Genomic DNA, 25,372 nt, shown 5'->3' on the forward strand with positions numbered 1-25,372 from the left:
TTTTTTAGTTTTTTACTATTTATGTAGTTAAGGAATATTTTGGAGTTGTTTTTACTTTCTCTGGCAATGATTCTCTCTGCCTCAATCTTTGCTGCCTTGATTTGTTTTTTACAGAATTTATTTAATTTTCTATATTGATTTAATGCCTCATCACTACCTACTTGCTTTAGTTCTCTAAATGCTTTCTTTTAGTCACTTATTGCGCCCCTTACAGCTCTATTTAGCCATAGTGGTTTCCTCCTATTTCTAGCATGTTTATTCCCATAGGGTATATATTGTGCACAGGTCCTATTCAGGATGCTAATAAATGTCTCCCATTTGCTTTGTGTAGCTTTATATCTAAGGATATCGTCCCAGTTTATTGCACTAAGATCATCTCTCAACCGTTGGAAATTTGCCTTCCTGAAGTTTAGTGTCCCTGTAACCCCTCTACTACACATCTTATTAAAGGTTACATGAAAATGTATTATTTTGTGATCACTATTACCCAAGTGACCCCCAACTCGTATATTTGATATGTGGTCTGGCCTATTGGTTAATATTAGGTCTAGCAGTGCCCCCCTTCTTGTTGGGTCCTGAACCAGTTGTGAAAAGTAATTGTCTCTCATAGTTGTCAAAAACCTATTACCTTTGCTTGAACTACAGGTTTCTGTCCCCCAATGTATTTCAGGGTAGTTGAAGTCCCCCATAATAATGACTTCTCCATGAGTCGCTGCTTCATCTATTTGCTTTACGAGGATATTCTCCACTGCTTCCATTATTTTTGGAGACTTATAACAAACCCCTATCAGTAATTTATTATTTTTTCCCCCTCCCCTTATCTCCACCCACAGGGACTCTACATTTCCATTAGATTCACATATATCCTCCCGCAAGATGGGTTTTAAGGATGATTTTACATATATACACCCCCCCCATCGCCCCTCGCTTGTTTGTACGGTCATTTCTGAACAGACTATAGCCCTGTAAATTAACTGCCCAGTCATGGCTCTCGTTTTTTTTTAACTTAGTAGTACGATTGCCTTTCGAGGGCTATTTTTTTCTGGGACAAGTATTAGTTTTCATTGATACCATACACTTTGCCAAATATTAATGTACTGAAAAATAGGAAAAAGAAATCCAAGCAAGTTGAAATGGTAAATAGGTCCGTGTCCGTCACGGAGAGCACATGGATGGCATCAGTGTGCAGTCCGTGTGCTGTGTGTGTTTGACACTGCACAGTATAAGAGAAGCTTTGTCATTTATTTATTTATCCATACATGAAAAACTCTGAAGACATTGATAGTAAAAATGGAGAAATGGACCGTACACTGATGCACTGATACAAGGCATTGATGACACACGGACCAAACACTGATGACACACGGATCAAAATACTGATGACACACGGACTAAACACTGATGACACACGGACTAAACACTGATGACACACGGATCAAAATACTGATGACACACGGACTAAACACTGATGACACACGGACTAAACACTGATGACACACGGACCAAACACTGATGACACACGGACCAAACACTGATGACACACGGATCCAAAAGACTGATGACACATGGACAAAACACTGATGACACACGGATCCAAAAGACTGATGACACACAGACCAAACACTGATGACACACGGATTGAAAAAACACTGATGACACACGGACCAAACACTGATGGCACTCAGACCATTTTTTTCCATATGTAAACAAGCACAGACATCTGAATGAGGCCTTGCATAGCTTGCACAAACCCTGTGTGTAGCTTCGCTGCTGAGCACAGTCCACACACCATGATGGATATATACATAATTTGCCAAGAAGGACTTTGCTGACACAGTCAACGTGCTCTGACGTGCATCATTATCGGGCGTATTCGCCCACTGGAGACGGACATTCAGACGCAGTAGACTGAGTCTGGGTGTCCGTCTCCAGTAGACGTAAATGCCTGAAAATGATGCACGTCAGAGCACATGTTGACTCTGTCTACTCCATTATAGTCTGTGGCTCAGTCGGCGCATATGCTCGAATACTGTTTTTTGGGGGGTATGGACATAAGCCCTAACAGGAGCAACAAACGTGGGCAACAACACTGTGTGAAAGAAGCCTTATCGAGAGCTCTGAAATATGGAGAATTACATGATGGCAGGTTTTCTAGTCCTCTAGTGTAAAAAAAATGTTACCAAAACTGCAGCAAGTGCCCAGTAAGTGACACATCACTGGAATCAGGGTTGTTTTATATTATTTACATTATTCCACTCTCAGGTTAGGTGGCAAAAACCTGCCCTTTAAAAAAGCATAAAATATTTAATCCTTTGTTGTTTTACCCAAGAAATAAGAAAAATAAATAAAACAAAATAAAAATATTAATGCCTCATTCACAAAAATTCAATCTATCAAAATTTTAACTCAAATGGTAAACACCTAAAAGCAAAAAAAACCCCTGAAACACTGGAATTGCTGTTTTTCGGTTGCTTCAACTTAACTCAAACAATGCGATCAAAACGTTGTGTATCCCCCAAGATTGTATGAGTAAAAAAGTCAGCTCGCCATGCAAAACACAAGCTCTGACTCGGTTCTATCAATGGAAAAATAAAAAAAAAAGTTATGGGTCTCAGAAAATGTCGTCACAAACCCAAATAATCTTTTTATTTTGTTTTACGAATCTGAATTTTTATCAGGGATCAGGAATGGATCTGATTACTAATTAGAATGCAGCATTCCAAAAAGTGAAAGTTTGTTCTGGGCATCAACTGGGTCTAAAACACTTCAGTTGGAAGACAACCCGGCAATATGCCCTAAAATGATCATAGAAGTCCTCTGCTCGGACCTTTCTATATGAGCCAAACTGGAGGTCAGGTAGACTCGGGATGTCCTTGTATTACATTGATGACCATAATCTGAAAACTCCTTGCCGACCACTTCTTCTCCAGGCAAACGCAGCTCTGACTGTGATGCCAGAAGTGGGCGCCAATGAAGACAGCCGATCTCTGTCCTATGACACCATATATTTCTAGCTCTATCTGCTGCCCCCTGAGCACATATTCCTGTTTTCATGGGTGTGATCACCATATATCCAGATAGGTCACCCTGCAATCAGATGATCCTTCTGGCTGGAGCATGTGTACTTCACCCAAATATAGCCCAAGTATAAATAGCTCCCGGCTCCTCGGCCTCATCCACACTGATAAACAACAGTTGTGTTTCTGTAACTTACATAAATTTAAGGTATGTGCCCATTGTAATCTTGTTCTGGAATTAACCCTCTACTCTGCTGCTGCCACCCTGTACTAACAGACCCTGCGACAGTGCTGGATATATAGAAGTATAACATGTCACCCCTCCCCCTCCTCATTCTATGCTCCGTAATCTACTGTTTACCTCCATGAAATGTGTCTCTCACCAATGAACATTCCTACATTTCCTAAAGTACTTTATGACATTGTTTCTTTTTCAGGAAATAATGATGACACTAATATTCATTTTTGCTCATTTCTGTTTTTACTTTGAATTGTGGTTGTACCAATTATATAAATTATCCCCAATTGATAAGACATTATTTATTGATTGCTTGTGGTCTGTCCCAATCCAGGGAATGGGGGTAGGTCAGGCATGTGCACCTAAGCTCTATTTATTCTTTGTGGGACTGCAGAAGATAGCAGAGCGCTGTACTAGCAATATACAGTCCCATAGAGAATGAATGGAGCCTGGTGCTCATGCTTGATCTCCGATCCATTCAGACTGGGCTCATCATTGGTAGGACTCCCAGAGGTCAGACCTACTGAATCAGGAGTTATCTCCTATCCTATGGGGATCACTTCAACACTTTGTGCAAACCCTTTAAGAATGAGTACAGATAATGCAGTAATGCATTACAATACACAATGTGTTCTCAAGCCTCATTCACACTCAGCTAAAAAATTATCAGTGCATGCTATCAGAGGCATACATAGAAAACATTGGACCCCATAGCAGAAGTCCTAATTGGGCCCCAGAAAAAAAAATTGTCAGGGTCAAAGAAGAACATATCCAACAAACTTGCAGTCCTTACAAAGTAATTTACCTCCAATTGAAGTCCTAGACTCTCCTTTCATTGGCCCCATAAACTATGATGCCAACAAAAGTGGCAAACACAGTATGATACCCCCACAGTGATTTCCTCCACAGTACTTGACTCGCCCCCTGGGCCGAGTGTGCACGTGTGTGGGATACCCGGAGCCGGGTCTCTGGGGGTTGTAGTCTCCGTGGCGGCGACCCGGTCCCGTGGCTCAGGGTGGTCAAACCAGTGGCAGTCTTTTAGGGGTTTTAGGTTAATTGTCCGACTACGCCACCCGTGGATTGCGGTCAGGGTGTACCGCCGCTGCGAGGCGGTCCGCTGAGGCTGGTGTGGTGTGCGCAGCAAAAGATGGGATAACTCCCCACGGGAAGAGTATAGCCTCAGGGCAGGGAATGTGGATTATGAGGGTGATGGTGCACGGGCATCCCAGTACTAATAGTGCTGTATGCGGTGAGAAAGCAGGAACGACTCAGAGTCTTTGATGTGCAGTTCAGGATCTTTACTGATGATATTAAGGCAGACCCTCCCGGGAGTACTGGCTAGCATAAGGGGCCTGGTCAGTCTGTGAGCAAGCAGGAATTCCCCTGGCCAGGTGGAGTTGTAAGCCTTCCCGTCTATCTGCACTCTTCCTGGCTACCTTGCTGTAAGCGAGTGGAAGTAGCCCACGTCCCTGAGTATACCGTGTGGTGCTCACCCGTATGGCTGGTGACTTGGGGCCTTCTGGTAGCCTCCGCTCCTCGATGGCGGTGCTGGTCCCTTCCTTGTGACTGAGCCTCCGGGCTTCTATGGCCAGAGGACCTGGAATCCCCTGCCGGCTGGTTTCTGCTGCTGGGTGAATATACGTCCCCACAGCCTCGGACTCCGGTGTCCGGCACTTGGATTCTTCTGCCAGGGCGAGCTCTGCTCAGCTCCAGCCCTGGTCTTCAGCTACTGCTCCTACAGAGCTCCTGCTGTAACTTTCCCTCCCCAGGCTCTGACTAAATAATCCCGCCCCAGACCCAGTTTATAAGGGCAGATTCCTCCCCTCCCAGGTCTGGGCAGGAAGTGTTGCCTGCTTAAGGGCTCCTGACCAGAGAAACCTCCCACTTGCTCCCAGACGTAATATTTCTATTACTGTGGCAACCAGACCCCTGGGGTGCCACATTCCCCCCTAGTGAATTTTAGTACTCCGGGACTAAACACATTTTTAAGAAAACATAAATATAGGGTATAAACAATAATACAACAACATATATACAAGAAGCTTTAGTCTTTAGAGGTCACGGAGTGTCCGTAACCGGGAGTCCATGTCACCCAGCAAGGTGAAGTTTTGGCACAGAGTAGGGGGACCTGTCCAAAGCAAACCCCAAACGTTGGCCCTGGGCGTGGCTGCAAGGCTGAGGCTAGCTACTTTGGGCCACAAGGAGGCCACGCCAGACAGGTTTTCTCTTCCGTGGCCGTCTTCACAAGAGGCACCAAGGTGCAACTATCTACAATGTTAGTTCCGGTTATTCAGCGTCCATAACCTGTCAGTCCAAATAATCCTGAAGGGTAACTAGAGAAACATAATCAGCAAACAGGTAACAAAAACATAAACCTTTTTCAGCATTTGCAATTTACAGATTACAATTTAGATTCTCCAGCGAGCGGGCATCTGTCCTCTAGTACTCCTGGTGGACCTACGTAACCCACTATCTGACTCTGCACTACGGGGTGTAGAATGTGTTGCGGGTAGGCCTGGCAGCTTTCTGCGTACTCTTTGGCTCACTAGGGGCACGGCAGGCTCACTACTAGCAGAGGGTTGATTCTCCTGGGCTGCTGGTATGGATTCTTCAGCCTCCTGGGCCGGCTGCTCTTCTGGCACTCTCTGTTCTTCTGTAGGTCCTTGAGGGGCTGGCAGGAGAAAGGTAAGGACGGGTACCACGACTGTGTTGTTGATTTGAGTCCAGGACTGGAGAAAGTCTCCGAGTACGGTACTGATTATTTCTTCCCTTTCCTCTGCGGGTTGAGGGTTCTCTTGATCTTCGTCAGGGCTTTGCAGCTGCTCGGGACACTTTTTCAGGTGGTCTCTGGAGACAATGGCTGTGGTTTCTCCTCCATCCTTACTGATGATACAGACTTTTGGGTTCTCATGGCTTGAGGGCAGTACGGTGTACGGGTTCTTCTCCCACTGGTCATCCAACTTGTGGAGCCGCCTCTTTCCCTTCAAGACCTGCTCTCCAGGTACCAGGGGAACAGCGGGAGCATGTTGGTTATAAGTCTTCTGCCTTTCTCTTGCTTGAGACAGACTTTGCTCGACGCTCTCCTGTTCTTTCTGATACTGCTGCTGCCGTTCTGTATCCCAGTCTGCCTCTGGCGAGGTGTCCTCAGGTGTCAGGACTCCCATATCCAGGTCAATAGGCAGCTTACCAGGTCTTGCTCTCATTAGGTAAGCCGGGGTACAGTTGGTGGAGCCTACGGGGATGTGATTGTACAAGTCCACCAAATCAGGCAGTTTTTCAGGCCACAGACTGCGTTCCTCCAGGGGCAACGTTTTCAGCAAGTCCATCACCACCTGGTTCATTTTCTCGCATAGTCAGTTGGTCTGAGGGTGATAGGGCGTTGTTCTTATCTTCCTGCAGCCATACAGATTGCAGAACTCCTGGAAGACCTCCGCTTCGAAGGCTGCTCCTTGGTCCGTCAGCACTTGCTCAGGATACCCGTGTGGACGGCAGAAGTGCAGCTGAAAGAGTCTGGCTGCTTTCTGAGCCGTTAAGTCTTTGTCAGGGACCACCACCAGGAACCGGGAGTAGTGATCTACGATGGTGAGGGCGTAGACGTACCCAGATTTGCTTGGAGCCAGTTTCACATGGTCCAGGGCTACCAGTTCCAGTGGCTGCCTGGTGATGATGGGCTGCAGGGGACTCTTCTGGCTGGCACGGTCCTTTCTTCTTAGGTTGCACGGGCCACAGTCTCTGCACCACCTCTCGATGGCTCCTCTCATGCCTACCCAGTAGAACCGTTCACGCAACAAGAACTCCAGCTTTTTCCATCCGAAGTGTCCTGATCCGTCGTGGTACGCCTCCAGAACCATAGCCGCGTCTCGTCTTGCGACCACTACCTGCCAGGTCAGCTCATGTGTTCTAGAGTTGACCATTCTCCGGCACAGCTTCTCCTTGTAAAGAAACAGCCTGCTTTTCTCCTTCCACAGTTGCTTGGTCTCTTCTGGAGCGTCTGGGTCAAGACGGGCATCAGCCTGTGTCAGCATTTCCTTCACCAGACGGACTGCAGTATCACTGTCTTGTGTCTCCGCCCAGCTGTAGTGGGGTAAGGGATTGTACGTAGCAGAGCATCTGTCCCTCACACGGTGGGAATACAGGGTAATCCCATGACGGTGGAATGCAGGAAGTTCTACTTCTTCCAGTTCTTCTGGATTTTCCCCTACGTCCAGTAAGTTTGGCATTCTGGACAGGGCATCTGCATTGTCACTTGAGCGTCCCGCCCGGTATTTGATGGTGAATTCATAGTTGGACAGGCGGGCCATCCATCTCTGCTCCAGGGCACCAAGTCTTGCAGTGTCCAGGTGTGTCAACGGGTTGTTATCCGTGTACACGGTGAACTTGGAAGAGGCAAGGTAATGCTTGAAACGTTCGGTCACTGCCCACACCACTGCCAGGAACTCTAGCTTAAATGAGCTATAATTCTCAGGGTTTCTCTCTGTGGGCCGTAGTTTTCGGCTGGTGTAAGCGATTACCCGTTCTTTCCCCTGCTGGATCTGGGACAGTACGGCTCCTAGTCCGATGTTGCTCGCATCCGTGTGGAGGATAACGGGCTGGCTGTAGTCAGGGTACGCGAGGATTTCATCTCCCATGAGGGCCATCTTCAGCTGGCGGAAGGACTCCTCTTCCAGCTTTTCCCACCTGAAGGGCGGCTTCTGGTTTTTGGCCTTCCTGGATTGACCTATCAGGAGGTCCTGCATAGGGGCTGCCATTTTGGTGAAACCGGGAATGAATCTTCGGTAGTAGCCTACCAACCCGAGGAACTGCCGCACTTCCTTTATGCTGGAGGGTCTTGGCCAGTCTTTAATCACGGTGATCTTATCGAGGTCGGGAGCCACTCCGTCAGCACTCACCACGTGTCCCAGGTACTGCACCTTTGGTTTCAGGAGGTGACACTTGGAGGGTTTCACCTTTAGGCCGTAGCTTGCCAGGGCATCAAACACTTCTGCCAGGTGTTTCAGATGGTCCTCGTAGGTTTTGGAATAAACGATGACATCGTCCAGGTATAACAGGACCGTCTCGAAATTCCGGTGTCCCAGACAGCATTCCATCAGCCTCTGGAAGGTCCCTGGTGCTTTGCAGAGCCCGAACAGCATACAGTTGAATTCGCTGAGACCCATCGGGGTGGTGAATGCAGTCTTCTCCTTGTAAGATCCAAAGTGGAGAAGAAGTTAGCAGATTTTAATGCAGCTAAAGATTCTTCTATCCTAGGTAACGGGTACGCATCTTTGTGTGTGATACGGTTGACCTTTCTGTAGTCTACACACATTCTCATTGTGTTGTCCTTCTTTTTCACTAGAACTAGTGGAGCTGCCCAGGGGCTACAGCTGTCCCTGATTACCCCAGCCTCCTTCATGTCCCGCAACATCCCCTTTGCATGCTGATAGTGTGCAGGGGGTACAGGTCGGTATCTTTCCTTTATGGGTGGATGGTCCCCTGTGGGGATGTGATGTTCTACGCCCTTTACTCGCCCGAAGTCTAGCGGGTGTTTACTAAAGACCCTCTCGTACTCCAGAACCACCCGGTAGACTCCCTGTTTTTGGTGTGAGGGAGTGGAGTCAGTACCCACATGCAGTTGCTGACACCAGTCCTCCATTTGTTTCTTAGAGCCGTTACCTTCCTCTGGTTGAGATGGAGGCAAGGGTTCTACGGCTTTTACAGAATTTTGGTTTATGGTGAACAATTTGTCTAGCGTGGCATACCGGGGCAGGTATACTTCTCTCTCCCCGATATTTATGATGCGGACGGGCACCCTCCCATGGCGTACATCGACCACCCCCCCTGCTGTCAAAATGGTGGGCCTACTGTCTGAGTAGACGGGTTCTACCATTGCTTGGTAGTCTCTACCTCTTAGACCAATAGCTGCCCGGCACCAGATCATCATCTCACTTTTCGGGGGCTTGGCAATAGGGAACGGGTCACACATTCTCACGCTACCTATCTCACCACCAGATAGTTCCACTTGTTGCCTTTTCATCAGCGCCCGGATCTCTTTTTGGAGAACACGCTGCTGGCTGGAACAGGCGTTCTTGGCAACCTGCTGCAAAATGAGAATTACCTCTGCAAGACAATTTTCAATCACATTAGTCCCTAAGGTTATTTTGGGGTGACTCTCATGACGGTCAATGTCCACAATAATCAGTCCTTGTGCCGCCAGTTCGACTTTACCGATCTTAATGGTCACCTCCTTGAATCCCACCTGCGGCAAGGGCTGACCATTGCTGGCGATGATACTCAGGTCGTCATCTGGGTAGCGGGTTATGTCCGAGTCATTCCAGTACCGCTTAAAGAGCACGTACGGGATGGTAGTCACCTGTGACCCAGTGTCTAGTAGGGCACTCATAGGAATGCCATCCAGTACCACAGGCAAGACCGGACGTCCCCCTACTTATTTATCACGCCAGTTCGATGGGCCTGATGATCTTATGCCTGGGGGTTGGCCCTCTACCCCAGGTTGTGCCTGTTTAAATGACAGTACCTTGCCATATGTCCGGGTTGATTGCAGCGGCGGCAGATGGGTCGTCCGTCCTCGTTGTATCTGTCGCTGGGTCTTCCTCTGGACGTTGGGATCCTCCTCTGTCGGTGCCACGGGACGTCCTGCGGTCCGGATGCCAGCTGGATCTTCCCTGGAGGAGAGACCTGTAAAGACTGCACAGTTCTGGTTAGCGCGGCTACGCTTTTGGTTAGCTCTTGGACCTGATGGTGCAGGTCTGTAGCCGGGTTGTTATCCAAAGCCTGCGCATCAGCTCCCACAGGCCCTGCAGACAAGGGCGCCGCCTCCTGGTGATAGGTAATAGCAGGGCGCCGGTGGGTTACAGCGCTACTCGGTGCCGGTTCTCGGAGCACCCGGATGGCCCTGTCTTTGAACTTTGCAAAGTCTAAACCAGGGTTCTGCAAGGCCATTGCACGTAACTGGGTTCGGTGGGCGTTGGACAGCAGACCCTCAATAAATTGCTCAGTCAACAGTTCATCTGCATTCCGCACACTGTCAGGGTCTGCCTGCTTAATGGCTCCCAGGGCCTCTTGCAAATTCAGAGCATAGTCTCTTATACTGTCTTGGGCCCACTGCTTGCACCCATAAAATTTCATTTTGATCTCTGCTGAGGTGCGGGTATCAAAGGTGTCCCTCAGCTGGGCTAAGATCTCCTCCACGGTCTCCTTGTCCCTGACTGACCAGGACTTTGCTTCACATTGGGCTGCCCCGGTTAGCTGGCCTACCAATATGCTCACTTTTTGTCCCTCTGTCAGGGGGTATACTTTAAACAGGCTGTACAGTCTCTCTTTAAAGTCGCTGAGGGTATGCGATTCCCCTGAGTACTGGGGCAGCCAGGACGCTCCGGGGATATAGGGCATTGTTAATGGCATTACTGCGGTAGCGGCCGCGCTGGTGGTCGAGGGTCCCTCCGTGTCCGTCATCTTCCTCCCCCCTAGTTAAGTGTGGCCTACCTTCTATTGCTTCTTCTCCGTAGGCCGCGGCTCCGCAGACGATCGTCAGAGTGGAGGACCTTGCGTCGCGCTCTGGTGACGTCAGCGTCGCTCTCTCTCCCTTCCAGGACCTTGCGCAGCGTCGGTGCGTAGGGCAGAGCTTCAGGTCTCGCGCTCTTTCGGCGTCCACGCCCCTCTTCTTCCCGCGCGGCATCCGATGGCGGGAAACCGACTGCAGATGGCGGGAACCGACCGAAGATGGCGGGAAACGGCTCCAGATGGCGGGAAACGGCTGCAGATGGCGGGAACCGACTGAAGATGGCGGGAAACGGCTCCGGATGGCGGGGACCTTCACTACGACAGGTATGACAGTCTTTTGAAGGCACGCAGTACCCGGTGGTTGCGGGCATGAAATCCTGCCGACTACGCCAAAGTTGACTCGCCCCCTAGGCCGAGTGTGCATGTGTGTGGGATACCCGGAGCCGGGTCTCTGGGGGTTGTAGTCTCCGTGGCGGTGACCCGGTCCCGTGGCTCAGGGTGGTCAAACCAGTGGCAGTCTTTTAGAGGTTTTAGGTTAATTGTCCGACACGGGAAGAATATAGCCTCAGGGCTCAGGGCAGGGAATGTGGATGATGAGGGTGATGGTGCACGGGCGTCCCAGTACTAATAGTGCTGTATGCGGTGAGAAAGCAGGAACGACTCAGAGTCTTTGCAGTGCAGTTCAGGGTCTTTACTGATGATATTAAGGCAGACCCTCCCGGGAGTACTGGCTAGCATAAGGGGCCTGGTCAGTCTGTGAGCAAGCAGGAATTCCCCTGGCCAGGAGGAGTTGTAGGCCTCCCCGTCTATCTGCACTCTTCCTGGCTACCTTGCTGTAAGCGAGTGGAAGTAGCCCATGTCCTTGAGTATACCGTGTGGTGCTCGCCCGTATAGCTGGTGACTTGGGGCCTTCTGGTAGCCTCCGCTCCTCGATGGCGGTGCTGGTCCCTTCCTTGTGACTGAGCCTCCGGGCTTCTATGGCCAGAGGACCTGGAATCCCCTGCTGGCTGGTTTCTGCTGCTGGGTGAATATACGTCCCCACAGCCTCGGACTCCTTTGTCCGGTACTTGGATTCTTCTGCCAGGGTGAGCTCTGCTCAGCTCCAGCCCCTGGTCTTCAGCTACTGTTCCTACAGAGCTCCTGCTGTAACTTTCCCTCTCCAGGCTCTGACTAACTAATCCCGCCCCAGACCCAGTTTATAAGGGCAGATTCCTCCCCTCCCAGGTCTGGGCAGGAAGTGTTGCATGCTTAAGGGCTCCTGACCAGAGAAACCTCCCACTTGCTCCCAGACGTAATATTTCTATTACTGTGGCAACGAGACCCCTGGGGTGCCACATACTCTCCACATGCACAGTATGATGACCCCAATGCCCCCCCCACCCTTCCCCGGCAAAATATGGTGGCTCGAACACAGTATGATGCCCCAACTGTGACCCTAACACAGACCTCCACACAAAATGATGGTCTCCACACAGCCATCCTTACAGTGTAATGGCCTGCAAAACAGTGTAGTGGCCCCCACACAGCCCTTCAAACAGCATAATGACCCCCACACAGTGTGATAGACCCCACATAAACCTCCATACTGTATAATTGCTTGCATACAGTATAATGACCCCCAGTAGCCCCCCAAACAGTTTATTGGCCTATCATATAGCCCTCCAAACAGTTTAATGGCCCCACATAGCTCTCCAAACAATACAATGGCCCCAAATAGCCCTCCAAATATTATATTGGCGCTGATTGGGCGCTGGGGTCACGTGTCACAACAACCGCACGGGAGCCCCGAGACAGCAAGTGCCAACACCGGAGAGGTGAGGTGAGTATAGGCTTTTTTATTTTATCAGGGCCAAACATTTAGATCAAGAAGGGGTTGTCCTAGTAGTGGACAACCCCTTTAAACAGTATTTTCTGTGGGTATGTTATACAAGAACTGGGGCCAAATATTTTACATTGTCGATGAATCTTCTAGGGTCGTGTTTCAATACTTTCCTTTTTTTCAGGCAATAAATAGAAAAAAAACACATCAATGGATCAGTTTGATTCCGATTTTTATCAGTCTGATTATGTTATTGAAGACACTGATCAAGGACTTTATGTTACTGGGCAGAGCAGTGTGTATGGGGAGAATAGGTGAGTGCAGTTCTTAAGGTTAAACATTGTTTGAAATTACGGGGTAAATTCATTTCCTGTCTCATCTTATAAGCCCCCATCTCTCATTAAATCATTGCAATAATGATAGTCCCAACCACTGAAATGCTGATCTAATTTTTGCCATGCAGAAAGATTTAAGACGGAACTAAAAGAAAGGCATCATAGCCTATGGTTTGATTTTTTTTTTTTTGCCATAAATGTATTTGTTTTCTTTTGGCAATGTTTTTTTTCTCCAAATTTCTATTTGTATTGAAAAAATTGAAATTTTTCAATTTTCACATTGGCCTCTGGGGATAACACACTTCCTCTTCATTACAGAAGACTTTTCAGAAGCCACATTATCACTACAGACAGAATTACAATGATGCACCTGATAACATGGGAGAGGATGTCTAAAGCAGACAACTTCTTCAGGCAAACACAAGATGTTTTATGATACTCTGTGACTTCTATCCTTAGGATGACCTAGGCTGTCTTTACTCTGATGACAGATTTTCAAGGCAATGAATGGGAATTTCAATTCTTCACAACCCTTCACAACCCTGCTTGGTTTTATATCGCTCCTGTGTGTAAAAAGAAAACAAATTCAATAGTTACCCACAGCGATGAGCACCTATTTTTTTGACAGATCCCCAATCTCTGCAGGAGGCTAAAACAACTCTATTTTATGATACATAGCAGAATTATTGTATTATAGTTTGCTTCATTATGCTATATTTTTTGGATACTGATGTTACTAAGTGTGATTGTGTCTTGCAGAGGTGTCTTGCTGCAACCATAGACACTAGTGAAACTGGTTCCACTTTACAAAAATAAATGTTTCTATGAAACTTGATGGAACTTTTGCACAATCAGTAGCAGGAACATAACTTGCTCATTACATCTTGTGATTCCAGCAGAGGCACATACACAGTGGTTACATGTGGCAGCACATATCTTATACAGTATCCAGCAGTAACACAGATTAGCTAGCTCTGTTCCTCCATCCTTGATGTTAGTACTTTTCGTTCTTCTGTCAGCAGCCCACTCCCAGTGTTCAATCCATACCGCAGCTTGGCTATCTAGACCACTTTCTCTAAACTCCATGTTACACGTTGCTTCTGTCCATGTTGTTTTTGCTATCTCAGGGTCCCCACAAGCCCATAACTACCTTTCTGGACCTCTAGCTCTGTACCATTGAAGTGGCTTCCTTCTCTTCTGCCACATATCACTGCCCTGGTTATTCGTCTTGCAAGTTGTCCTCCAGTTTCTCAGCCATAGATCGGTATAAACATCAAGGTCAGCTTGGAAGCATGCTATCCTTATCCTTCCTTATTACAGACACCCATGTTTGGCCTTGACCTTATTTATCAGTCTCTAACTAGTCACAACCCATTACTAACTAGGAAGCATCTCCCTTTTCACTCCCAACACTCCACTCAGTACAAATTTCTACTGTAAAACTGTGGGAAATGCATGAATATAAGAAGGGAACATAGTTAAATAATATAATTCAGCATTATATCAACAATAGCAGATCTTCAGGGGTGTCAACCATGTTCCTCTTCTTTACAGTATTACAGCTGTCTGGCTAGAGGTTGTGATGGGGCAACATAGGCCCTATTGTCTAACATTATTCTTGATTATCAGTTGGGGAATTAATATTTACAGACTCATCTTGGTCAATGAACTTCCTTTTATACAAGTGCAATGTCATATCATTTTGTTCTTGGATGTTATGCTTTCTCATCCTACTATGTACAAATAAATCAGAATTTATGCAATCTGGAATGATTTCCTCTCCTCTGGATCAAACGGGTTATGTGTATGAAGAGTCATCGTATCCATCATATAACTTCCAGACAAATGACAATATTGATAATGAACCACCATTGCTAGAAGGTAATGATCATTCAGTTGGAAGAACTAAAAGAATGTTTTTGCCCATAGATTGCAGATTCTATTATAATAGTTGCTGTCAGTACAGTTGCATATTCCTACTCGTTGTCAGACTAGTTATTTTATACAGACTAGAATAGTTGTATAAAATGACTTTTCAGATCTAAAAATAAATCCATAGTTGTCATTACCATTCCCCAGCTTAACCTTATGAGAACATGAAAAAACATCTCCCCGTATTCAAAAATCATCTGAGATGAGTGGATCTTTTGAAAATTCAATTTGTCGACTGACGATTCTTGCCTAAAAATTTGATTTGCAGCAAATATATTACAAAAAACCCTCCATACTGGAAGCTTATAATTGCTGGAAAACATGGAGGAGAGAGAGAGAACTTTGCTGACCATAAGAGCTTACACTCCACAGATGAGAGGAGAACCCCACTGACAATAGCTTACATTCTACAGGAGAGAGAGGACCCCGCTGACCATAAGAGCTTACATTCTACAGGAGAGAGAGAGGACCCCGATGACCATAAGAGCTTACACTTTACTGGAGAGAGAAAGAGAGGACTTCGCTCTACACGAGAGACAGAGGATCCTGCTGACCATAAGACCTTAAACTCTACAGGAGAGAGAAGACCCAACTAATCATAAGAGCTTATGATGCGCCCCCTGGGCCGTGGGGTACTCGGTGTCGGGCCGGTCGTTGCTAGGGGAAATGTCACATGGCGGGCCCGGGTTTTGGCCGCCATGTTCCAGGCCTCCATTTGCTCCCACCGCACTTGTTGGTCATGACGCTGCTTCTTCAGTTGCAGGAGCTCCCGTCTGCAGTACTCCTCCCTCCTGAGGGCCTGGGTCTGGGTCTCCTACGGGAACCCCATGGGGTCCTCCTCCCGGTTGTCCCACCGAAACTCCTCTCCTCCTTGAGAAGTAACCACAGGAGCAGGTCTGCACTCTCAGTGCCCGGGATAGGGAGACTCCTCTTACCTGCTCCCGCGGCCGCGCCTGTGCCGTCCTCTGCCTCCTGGCTCTGTTCAGGCTCCTCCGGGGATGGGGCACTGCTGGTGGACTGCAGCGCTGGCTTCTGCCGGGTCACAATCTTCCCCAGCAGCTCCTCCTTCCAGCCAGCGATGGCATCCTGCTGGGCCCTCTTCATCCTCCGGCCTAGCTCCTGGATCTCGGCATGGAGGAACTCAGTATCCTCCAGGGATAACTTCGCCATTGCCTCCTCCAGAGTGAGAGGCACTTCTAGTCGCTGCAGGCCATGGACGGGAGCTTGCTCCGGACTCTCCTCTATGTTGCCTACTGGGTGCGGTCTGTCTAGACTCCTGGAGACTCCTCCCAGTCTCCCAGGTTTCTTCTCTCCTCTCACCTTTCGGGGGCAGTTCCATGGCAGTTTGCTGTCGGACACACCTTGAGACGGCCCCCCCAGCTTGATGGACACATCCACATACATGGTCACTGATGCTCAGGGCGGGCCCCGCTTTTGGCGCTATTCTGGAACCCGGCCCACGATGGGAGGTGGTTTCTTGTTGTCTTTTGTCTCGCACATAATGGCGCCCGTTCTTCTGGGGCGGGCGCCACATTCAGTATAGAACACAGTCTCTAGGCGCACAATACCCGGTGATAACGGGTGGGTTCATATCCTGTTCGTGACGCCAAGTTGACGCGCCCCCTGGGCCGTGGGGTACTCGGTGCTGGGCCAGTCGTTGCTAGGGGAAATGTTACAGTGGCGGTGACCCGGTCTGTGACCCAGGGCGGTCAGTAAAAAGGGGATATATTTACAGGGGGATTTATAGTTTTTATATACAGTTCGTGATGTCACCTGTGGTATGCGGCTAAAGGGAGCCGCCGCTGCGGAGCAGGTCCTCTGGAGCTGGTGTGAATGCAGCAGAGTTGGTTTAGCTCTCCACAGGTAGAACTTAGCTCCAGGGCTGTGCTGATGTTGCTGTTATGGAAGTAGCACTCGTGGCGCAGTGTAGTGCAGGGGGTGATGGCGCAGCAATAATTTCACAGAGACAGTGGGGTGCAGTCCTCAGGGTTTACTCACAATTGTTAAGTTTTTCAGGTTGCACTTTCCGGATTACGACCTCCCACGTCGCGCTGCGTTCACCAGGCAGGGGTTCAGCAAACTCCCAGATGTTTCAAGAGTGCCTGACAGGACCCCGTTCTATATGCCCTTCTCTGCCGTCTTCCTGCGCAGGCCCTCACCCTTCTTGCCCTGCGCCTCGCCAAACAATGTCCCAAGCCGGTATCCTCGGATCTTTCTGGGCAACCTGGAGTTTCTTGGATCCTATGTGGTTACCTTTTTGGCGACTTGAGTAGCAGATGTGGCAACTGCACCCTGAAAGTACAGAAGCCTCGGATTTCCAGTTGAACTTTGTAATTCTCACTGATTAGGGGTCGGTCCCCTCTGCGGCTTGATCCCTCCACCGCCTGGCAGATTCGGGTGTATGGGTGGCCTCCAGCACTGCCCGTACCCCTGGGATCCCTTCTTCGTTCCTGGAGCCTTTCTCCTGCTCCTCTCCTCTTCAGTCTGTCCTGGGCCTCTCTCTAGGCCCTCCTCCTCCTGAGCAGAGCTCCTACAGAGCTCCTGCTCCCTCTACTTCTCCTCTCAGACTGAACTGTCCTTTTAAGATGGCTTCACTCTATAGACTATCCCTTACATGTGCTCCCCTGATTTACTTCCTCCACCCACATCCACTACATGGTTCCCCCTACTTTGGTTCCCCCCACTCCAGCCAGGGACAGGGCTCAGCAGGAAAGTGACGCATCTTGCCCCTCCTGTTGGTCTGGAGTAGTGTAGTGTTGGATGCAGGTGTTAGGGTCCCGGGCAGCACTCTATCCTTACCTGAGAGTGAGATACCACACCTCTGGGTGAGATGCAGCACCTCTGTGGCGACTGATCCCGCAGGGGCGCCACACTTGCATTCTACAGGAGAGAGAGGACCCCGCTGACCATAAGAGCTTACATTCTGCAGGAGAGAGAGGACCCCGATGACCATAAGAGCTTAAACTCTACAGCAGAGAGAGGACCCCACTTATCATAAGAGCTTACACTCTATAGAAGAAAGAAAGAGAGGACCCTGCTGACCATAAGAGCTTACATTCTACAGGAGAGAGAGAAAGAGAGGACTCCACTGACCATATGAGCTTCAATTCTTCAGGAGTTTAAGACAGCCTGACATGCAATCATGGATCAGATGTTCATATTCTGCAACTTTTAGACTTCTCTCTAGATAAAATTGTAACAGAAAGCGTTATGGAAGTAGGTGTGCATCTATTCTGACCTTGCATTTAAAGGGACTGTCTCAATAACACAATACCCTCCATAAATCCTAAAGAATTTACTTTTTGTTATAAATCCTCTTCATTCTCAAGAACGGAGGCATTTTAAATTCTATAGTTTACTGCTCGTTGCTTAGTTTACCAGCTGCAGGCTAAAGCGGTGTGCAGATATCTTTCCAGTAGATATAGTAAGCTCTGCTCTGAAGCTAGTTGGATACAGCTTCACTACCAAACAGCTCCTCCAGAGACAAAGCAACCATGCCACTGGTCTGAACTGTCAATCATATGGGAACGCACTGTCCCCGGCAAGCAGAGACCTTGGAGGCATGAGAACACGGTTCACTCCACAAAATCAGCCATGAGAAAACCCCATTAAGACAGTGTCTGAGAGCCCAGAGTCCATGACCATTAAAGACCAAGAGTCTCTAAAGGTGTTCATACACATAACATCAAAGTCAGCCAAAGCTTCTGATTTTGGCAGGACTTGCAGACTATAATATGTAAATGTTTATTCTATATGCCCTATAAGCATGACTAAGACAACAAGGGTCAAAATGGGTTAGTTTTTTGTTCTATGGCGCTATTTTATGTCCATGTTCCATCAATAAAGTTACGAAGTTTTTAAGTTTGGAAAAGGAGTGACAGAAATCTTCTTCCTTTTAAGTCCCTATATGGGCTTGAAACGCGTGGGCCAAGTATTTCTTCATTGTTTTTAAACTTCGTTTCACTATTTTTTTTAGAGCACTTATCATTAAAATGTCATTTTAATATTTTTCCTTGTCTGTGGATGCTGGAGCCTCCTGTCCTCTATTACATTTATTAGGTTTACAGGTCTGAAAAAAAAATGCTGGAAAATGAGATACTGCTTAAAAGTTAACCAGGCTGATGTCTATTTTAACTAAGGTGGTTAGTAAAGGGTTAATGACAAACATTAATGTGGGAGGGGCCAAAGTACCTCTGATTTTTTTTTTCTAATTCTAAATGGGAAAGAAAATAATCATAAATTTAGGGAACAAATGATTTTCTAAATAGAAAAAAATATAATTAAAAAAAAAATGCATTTTAACGTGCAAATATTTTTCTCAATGTGAGAAAACACAACTTTTATTTTTTACAGCAAATTCAATTACTATATAATTTACATGTGTAATGCCTCAAAATAAAACCGGAAAGTGATATTCCGACTTACCTGGATTTTTATGTAAATTTTGCTAAGTATTTGAAAAGCTCTTTTTTTATTTTCTTGCAGAACTGGGTATTAATTTTGATCACATATGGCAGAAGACTTTAACCGTCCTGAACCCGTGGAAGCCAGCAGATGGCAGTATTATGAATGAAACTGACCTGACAGGCCCTACATTGTTCTGCTTTGCCCTTGGATCCACACTCTTGCTGGTATAATTTTGCATTTCATAATGATAATTACTCAGTGTATCAGCTATGGCTGTTCATCACAGATAATGGCGACACGTGTAATAGTATATTCATGCTCGATTTAAAATAATGCAGCTGTACTGAGATCCAGCCTGGGTTCTTCATGCTGCCTGCCTCCCCTACATCTGAGAAATATTAGTTTATCTTAAGAATTTGCCTCTGGAACAGCACTGTAATTCACAAAACAATCACATCGAAAGGGAAAAAATAAGAATTATTAACCAATTTAGAGTGCAAGGATTTTTCAAAGGCACATATGAAGCAAATAAATACTTTCTAATTAGGAATCGCAAGCTGTAATTATAGGTGATAGATGGTGTTAGTCACAACGCGTTTTAGACCCTCTTTGGCATAACTAAGTATAATAATAAGCAATATTGCAAGCTCTTGTGTTTTAATCATTTAGCCTCTTTTCAATGGCTACTTAAAGCAGAACTTTCGATATCTTTTTCATGAAAAAGGATCATTTATTAAATAAAGCATTTTGCTTATATGGCTAAATATTAACAACATGGAGGTACATTTCATGATTTGTTTATTTAATTTATGGGGTAGCCACCAAGAGGCAGACACCCAGTTGTAGTCATCATTATCGACACCCCTGAATAAAAAGTACACTATATGTAAAATAGCTCCTGAAATAAAGGGGCTGATTCGTCAAGACTGGCGTTTTGTCCGTCGGTTTAGATTCAGAGTTCACTAGGGTAAGATGTGGCATATTTCTAAGAGGCACCTCTTAATGAATTTGGATCTGCTATGTGCCAAAAACAGAACTATACTCCAGTCACCCCTTTTATGGCATAAATTATAATGAATTTGTCAGGCTGTACAAAGCTAGGCCCTCCCGCAAAGCACTCCCCACTTTTCAAAAAGTTGACGGGCCTGGCATAAAAGCGCCAAATTTCGCACAACTTTGGCCACAAAAATGAGACAATAGCCAGTTTTCTAGTAAGAGAAAATCCAGCACCCCATCCTTCTTGAGAAACTCCATGTTTATAATAACTTTATTCCATATGTGCTAAAACTACTGAACACAGATCCTCAAACAACTGACGCGTTTCAGAAGTAACTTCCATATTCCAATTGTATTATATTGCGATCTGTTTCCATAGTAAATTGCAAATTGTTTGGTCATAATTGAAGGCAGGATGTAGCCTACCATTATTAATACATTATTATTATTACCGTGTTTTTATATTTCCTTTTTATAAATTTGTTTTATTCTCTATTATTATGTTTGTTTTTAATTGTATTTGGCAGTAGTTTGTTTGATATACCTTCCATGTATTTTTTTTCTTGATTGGAGGATCCATGATGGGTGGGGTCACACTTATTGTTTTTTAAGGGTGTTGGTATGTTTTCTTAAACAACTGTGAATAAGGAAGTTTACTTCCGAAACGGATCAGGTGTTTGATCTGCTATTAATCTACATAATATGGGGTTAATCTGCAGGTTAATAGTGGTATTAACCTGCCTGTCGCCAGTGCTTAGCCCAACGCTGCGGGAAGAAAATTAACTTTACTCCTCCTGCAGTGTTCCGGTTTCAGTCACAGGGGCGGCGCCGGCGTGGGTTCAGTCATCACTGAGTATACAAAGCGGCGGCTGTAACCGCACCCCCGGCCCTGACTGACAGCCGGCCCCAATGTAGAGCCGTGACTGAAACCCGAATAAAGTTCATTTTCTCCCGGCAGCATTCGGGTAAGTGTAGGCGTCGGGCAGGTTGATAACGCTATTAACCTACAGATTAACCCCATATCTGCAGGTTAATAGCATTTTTTCTGGTGACAGGTTCCCTTTTTAGTGCTTTTAGCACATATGGAATAAGTTACTATAAACAAAGAGCTTGTCAAGAAGGACAGAGTGCTGCTTTTCTCTTAATGGATTATATTGACAATCTCTGCTTAAGCTGCCGAGCTCGCTGGATGAAGCTAATACAGGTGTGGTGAGCTGTTTGTTTTCTTATGGTAAATAGCCAGTTTTCTTGTGCAAACTGCTTAATAAATCGTAGGCCCTTATTCATCAAGGCCATCAAGATTGGCATTTTGCATCTCAGTCTTAATGAAGGGGGCACTAGAGTAACATACGCAAGACTCAATAAAAAGTGGGCGCCTTAATAAATCTGACGCATCTTTCAGCTGCTATGGGGCACTTTTGTAGAGTAAATTATGATGGATTTGTCAGCCATGTTCGGCTATGCCCCCTACAGGCTAAGCTTCTGCCTATTTTTATTTTCAAGTTGGCATCGCTGCACATTACTTGTGTAAAAATTACAAAAGTTGCACAATTTTGCTAAACTTTTCCAACGTTACAAACAATTTAATGTTTGATTTCTAGCAAAAACTGTTAGATGACTTGTGACAATAGTGAATCTGCTTGGGTAAGTATATTTTTGATACAGAAAAGCACCATACACTTAACTAACTTGTTTAGCTTGAATCAAAGGACAAAATAAAACTCACATCTGCCCACAAGAGACTTCACATGACTACAGTTAACCGATGAATGATTTCCTTAATGCATAGAACAGCAAGTTTTATTTCCTGATCCTTGTTCATTATGACAAAAACAAGAGGGAAGTCAGAGCTTCCCAGAAATGCTATTGGCATCAAGCACAAGCAGTACAAAACTATCTAGAAAGATCTTGATCAGTTTAGAGCCTTCCAGGAAGGGGTGCAAAGAGGAAAATTGATGACAAAGAAATAACGTACAGCAATCAAATAACTTCAGTCTGAGCTGGAAGCATCTGGAATTATGGTTAAAATGCATAACCTGCACACTAAACAAATCAAAAAAGAGCACTCTACCTACAGTAAACATGGTGGAGGATCCATATTGTTGTGGAGGGGGGCTTGAATGTATTTCAGGAAAAATTAAACCTATGGATTGTCAGAGCATTTTAGAGCGAAATATTCTCCCAAGTAGAAGAAAAGTAGGTATGAGTTGAACGAAATCAGTCCTAAAGCAAGATAATGACACAAAGCACACCAGAAAAAAAATGTGTCCTGATCTCAATCCATATTACTACATAAAGAATGGAGTAATGAGAACTATTGTGTAGTTGTGAAACTCATAAAATACCTACAGAGAACTACACAACATTATAGTATTCAAATAAAATTAATTGTTTATTAATTGTCAAATCACAATCAGGAAAAGGATAAAAACAACAGGTGGAAAAAAACAGGCGGGGGACAGATGGTATATGCCACACTGCTGGTTGCAGTGAACTATGTATCTGTTAGAACCCTCCTGTTTGTTTTTTCCATCTTGTGGTTTGCGGTCACGTGACCCTCTGCCTTTATATTCCAGCTCTGCCCTTCTGGCTGTGCTGGACTTCAGTGTTTGACTGTCTCTCTAGCCAGGTGCTTCGGTGCCTCTCTCTGTCAAGTTCGCTGGTTCCTCTGGGACCTCTAGTACTTTTTGTCAGTTTGTCTTTTTGTGTTCTGCAACAACTTCTGTTCAGGAGGTGTCCCATTTTTGTCCCAGTCCTTAGTTCTTTTAGGGACCCCTCCCTTAATTCTATATGTCTTCGTTCAGACTAGCCGAGGACTAAGGCGGGTCTGTTCACTAGGAACAGGCAGCCCGCTACATCGTAGGGATTCAGCTTAGCCTTACTGTAGAGACAGCTTTCCCCTATCTTTCCTTAGTACATGTTGCAGATCATAACAGTATCATGGAGTATAAGACAGATAGCAAAATTACTCCAAAAGAGCAGATATACAGTAAATACATTACATTATGCCATCACAAACTAAACAATACAATGCATAAAAATAACCCCTAAACAATATAAAAATGGCAGTGCCTGATAATATTTGGAGTCTATGGGTAGCTATAAATAACAAAAAATCATAAAACAAACGGGGTCAATATATGAATGTCAGGTACACAGTGCACTGGTAAAGTGACAGTGCATAGTAAATAAAGAAAAAATGCTGAATTGGAAGTGCATTAAGCTGTAGGTTGGATTGCTACTAAAAGGAAAAAAAACCTTTTTAAATCTTCTTCCTTAGCGAGTGTGAACGAGTTGAGTGTGACCGGAGCGTAAGTGCAAACGGAAGTAAGTGTGTGACTTGTTTTTCAGTGAATAGGTAATTGGGAATCCTGCAGAAAATACCTGTGTGAATTGCTGTGAGTTGTTGAATTGTGAACTGCTGAGTGCTTTTCTACCTGTTTAGTTTTATTGGGCTTTTTAAAACCTATTTTCGCTCTACAGTTTTACAGTCTCTTATTTTACTACCTGTGTATTTAAGGGTTAACTACATTGCACTTAAAACCTGAGGTGTAGCTATACTCACAAGGGGTTAATTAAGGGTGAGGGGTCATAATTAAGGGTTTATAAGGGGCAGCTGGTTGGGGCATCCAGTCCTTTGGAAGTGCATTGAGCTATAGGTTGGATTGCTGCTAAAGAGGAAAAAAACACCTCTTTAAATCTTCTTCCTTAGCAAGTGTGAACGAGCTGAGTGTGACCGGAGCGTAAGTGCAAATGGAAGTAAGTGTGTGAGTTGTTTTTCAGTGACTTGGATTCAGGGAGTTTGGAAGGGAGAAATTTGGACTGAATTGCTGTCTGTATTTTATTAATTCTTTACATTTCTTTTTACTTAACATTTCTGTCTAGTGCAATCCCCATTAGGAAATGAGCTGCATTATTGAGAATGCTATCCAGTGTACATCTTGCCACATGTATGCAATCCTTGAACAGCCGGTCATGGGTGCATACTGCTGTGCGAGATGTGCGCACGTTGTGCGTTTGGAAGCCCAGGTACTGGATCTAAATGAGCAGCTGGCAACACTGAGATCCATTGACAATATGGAAAGGAGTCTGCTGCTCACTGAGCAGCTGCTCACTGGGGTAAATGTGGGGGAGGGTGGTAGTAGGGAGCTGCAGGACAGTGAGGCAGCTAGCTGGGTGACAGTTAGAAGGGGGGGGTAGAGGGAAGAGTGCGAGGGAGGCTAGTCCTGATCTGTCACACCCCAATAAGTTTGCAAAGTTGGCAGATGAGGGGGGTGTTGGTACAGGGGTAGCACTGCTGCAACAAGGCATGTCCTCTGAAAGCCGGAGGAGTGTCAACTCCAGTAAGGGGGGAAATAGTAGAGCAGGGCAGGCCTGGCAGGTGCTCGTAGTGGGGGACTCAATTATTAGGGGAACAGATAGGGCAACCTGTTACAAAGACAGGGATCGTCGAACACTGTGCTGCCTACCTGGTGCTCGAGTCCGGCACATCGCTGATTGGGCTGACAGATTACTGGGAGGGGCTGGTGAGGACCCAGCGGTCATGGTGCACATTGGCACAAATGACAAAATTAGAGGTATGTGGAAGGTCCTTAAAGATGATTTCAGGGAATTAGGCTGCAAGCTTAAAGCAAGGACCTCCAAGGTGGTATTCTCTGAAATACTGCCTGTACCACGTGCCACGCCAGAGAGGCAACTGGAGATTAGGGAGATAAATAAATGGCTCAGGAATTGGTGTAGGAAGGAGGGGTTTGGGTTCCTGGAGAACTGGGCCGACTTCTCAGTTGGCTACAGGTTCTACGCTAGGGACAGGCTGCACCTCAATGGGGAGGGTGAAGCTGTGTTGGGGGAGAAAATGGCTAGAAGGCTGGAGGAGTGTTTAAACTAGGGATTGGGGGGGGGTATTCATTTTATAGGTGGGGAAGATAGTGCTGATAGTGACCTGGGCACAAATAAAGAAATTAGGTGTGGGGTTAGAATAGTCAATATAGTAAGAAGGAATAGAGGTACAGAGAGATACGTAAAATGCATGTACACTAATGCCAGAAGCCTCACCAACAAAATAGAGGAATTAGAATTAATTTTGTTGGAAAATAATTATGACATGGTGGGGATATCTGAGACGTGG

The 25,372-nt window shown here is 46.1% G+C and overlaps 1 protein-coding gene across 6 annotated transcripts in view; it reads left to right on the plus strand.

Moving 5' to 3' along the window:
- The window catches only part of YIPF7 (Yip1 domain family member 7), a 133,330-nt gene that overhangs the window by 17,191 nt on the left and 90,767 nt on the right, over nucleotides 1-25,372 (plus strand). For 4 of the 6 annotated variants that reach the window (XM_073645551.1, XM_073645548.1, XM_073645550.1 and 1 more), the window contains exons 2-4: nucleotides 12,759-12,889; nucleotides 14,649-14,790; nucleotides 19,327-19,472. In XM_073645551.1, coding sequence (XP_073501652.1) covers nucleotides 12,785-12,889; nucleotides 14,649-14,790; nucleotides 19,327-19,472 — 393 coding nt within the window. In that variant the 5' untranslated portion in view covers nucleotides 12,759-12,784. Of the gene's footprint in view, nucleotides 1-2,988; nucleotides 3,226-10,844; nucleotides 11,080-12,758; nucleotides 12,890-14,648; nucleotides 14,791-19,326; nucleotides 19,473-25,372 lie in introns of those variants that run through there. The other 2 variants (XM_073645547.1, XM_073645546.1) reach the window with 2 other exon arrangements.

This window comes from Phyllobates terribilis, unplaced genomic scaffold (genome assembly GCF_046119375.1).
Source record: "Phyllobates terribilis strain yellow unplaced genomic scaffold, ASM4611937v1 Scaffold_1__5_contigs__length_1240528914, whole genome shotgun sequence".
Classification (NCBI taxonomy): domain Eukaryota; kingdom Metazoa; phylum Chordata; class Amphibia; order Anura; family Dendrobatidae; genus Phyllobates; species Phyllobates terribilis.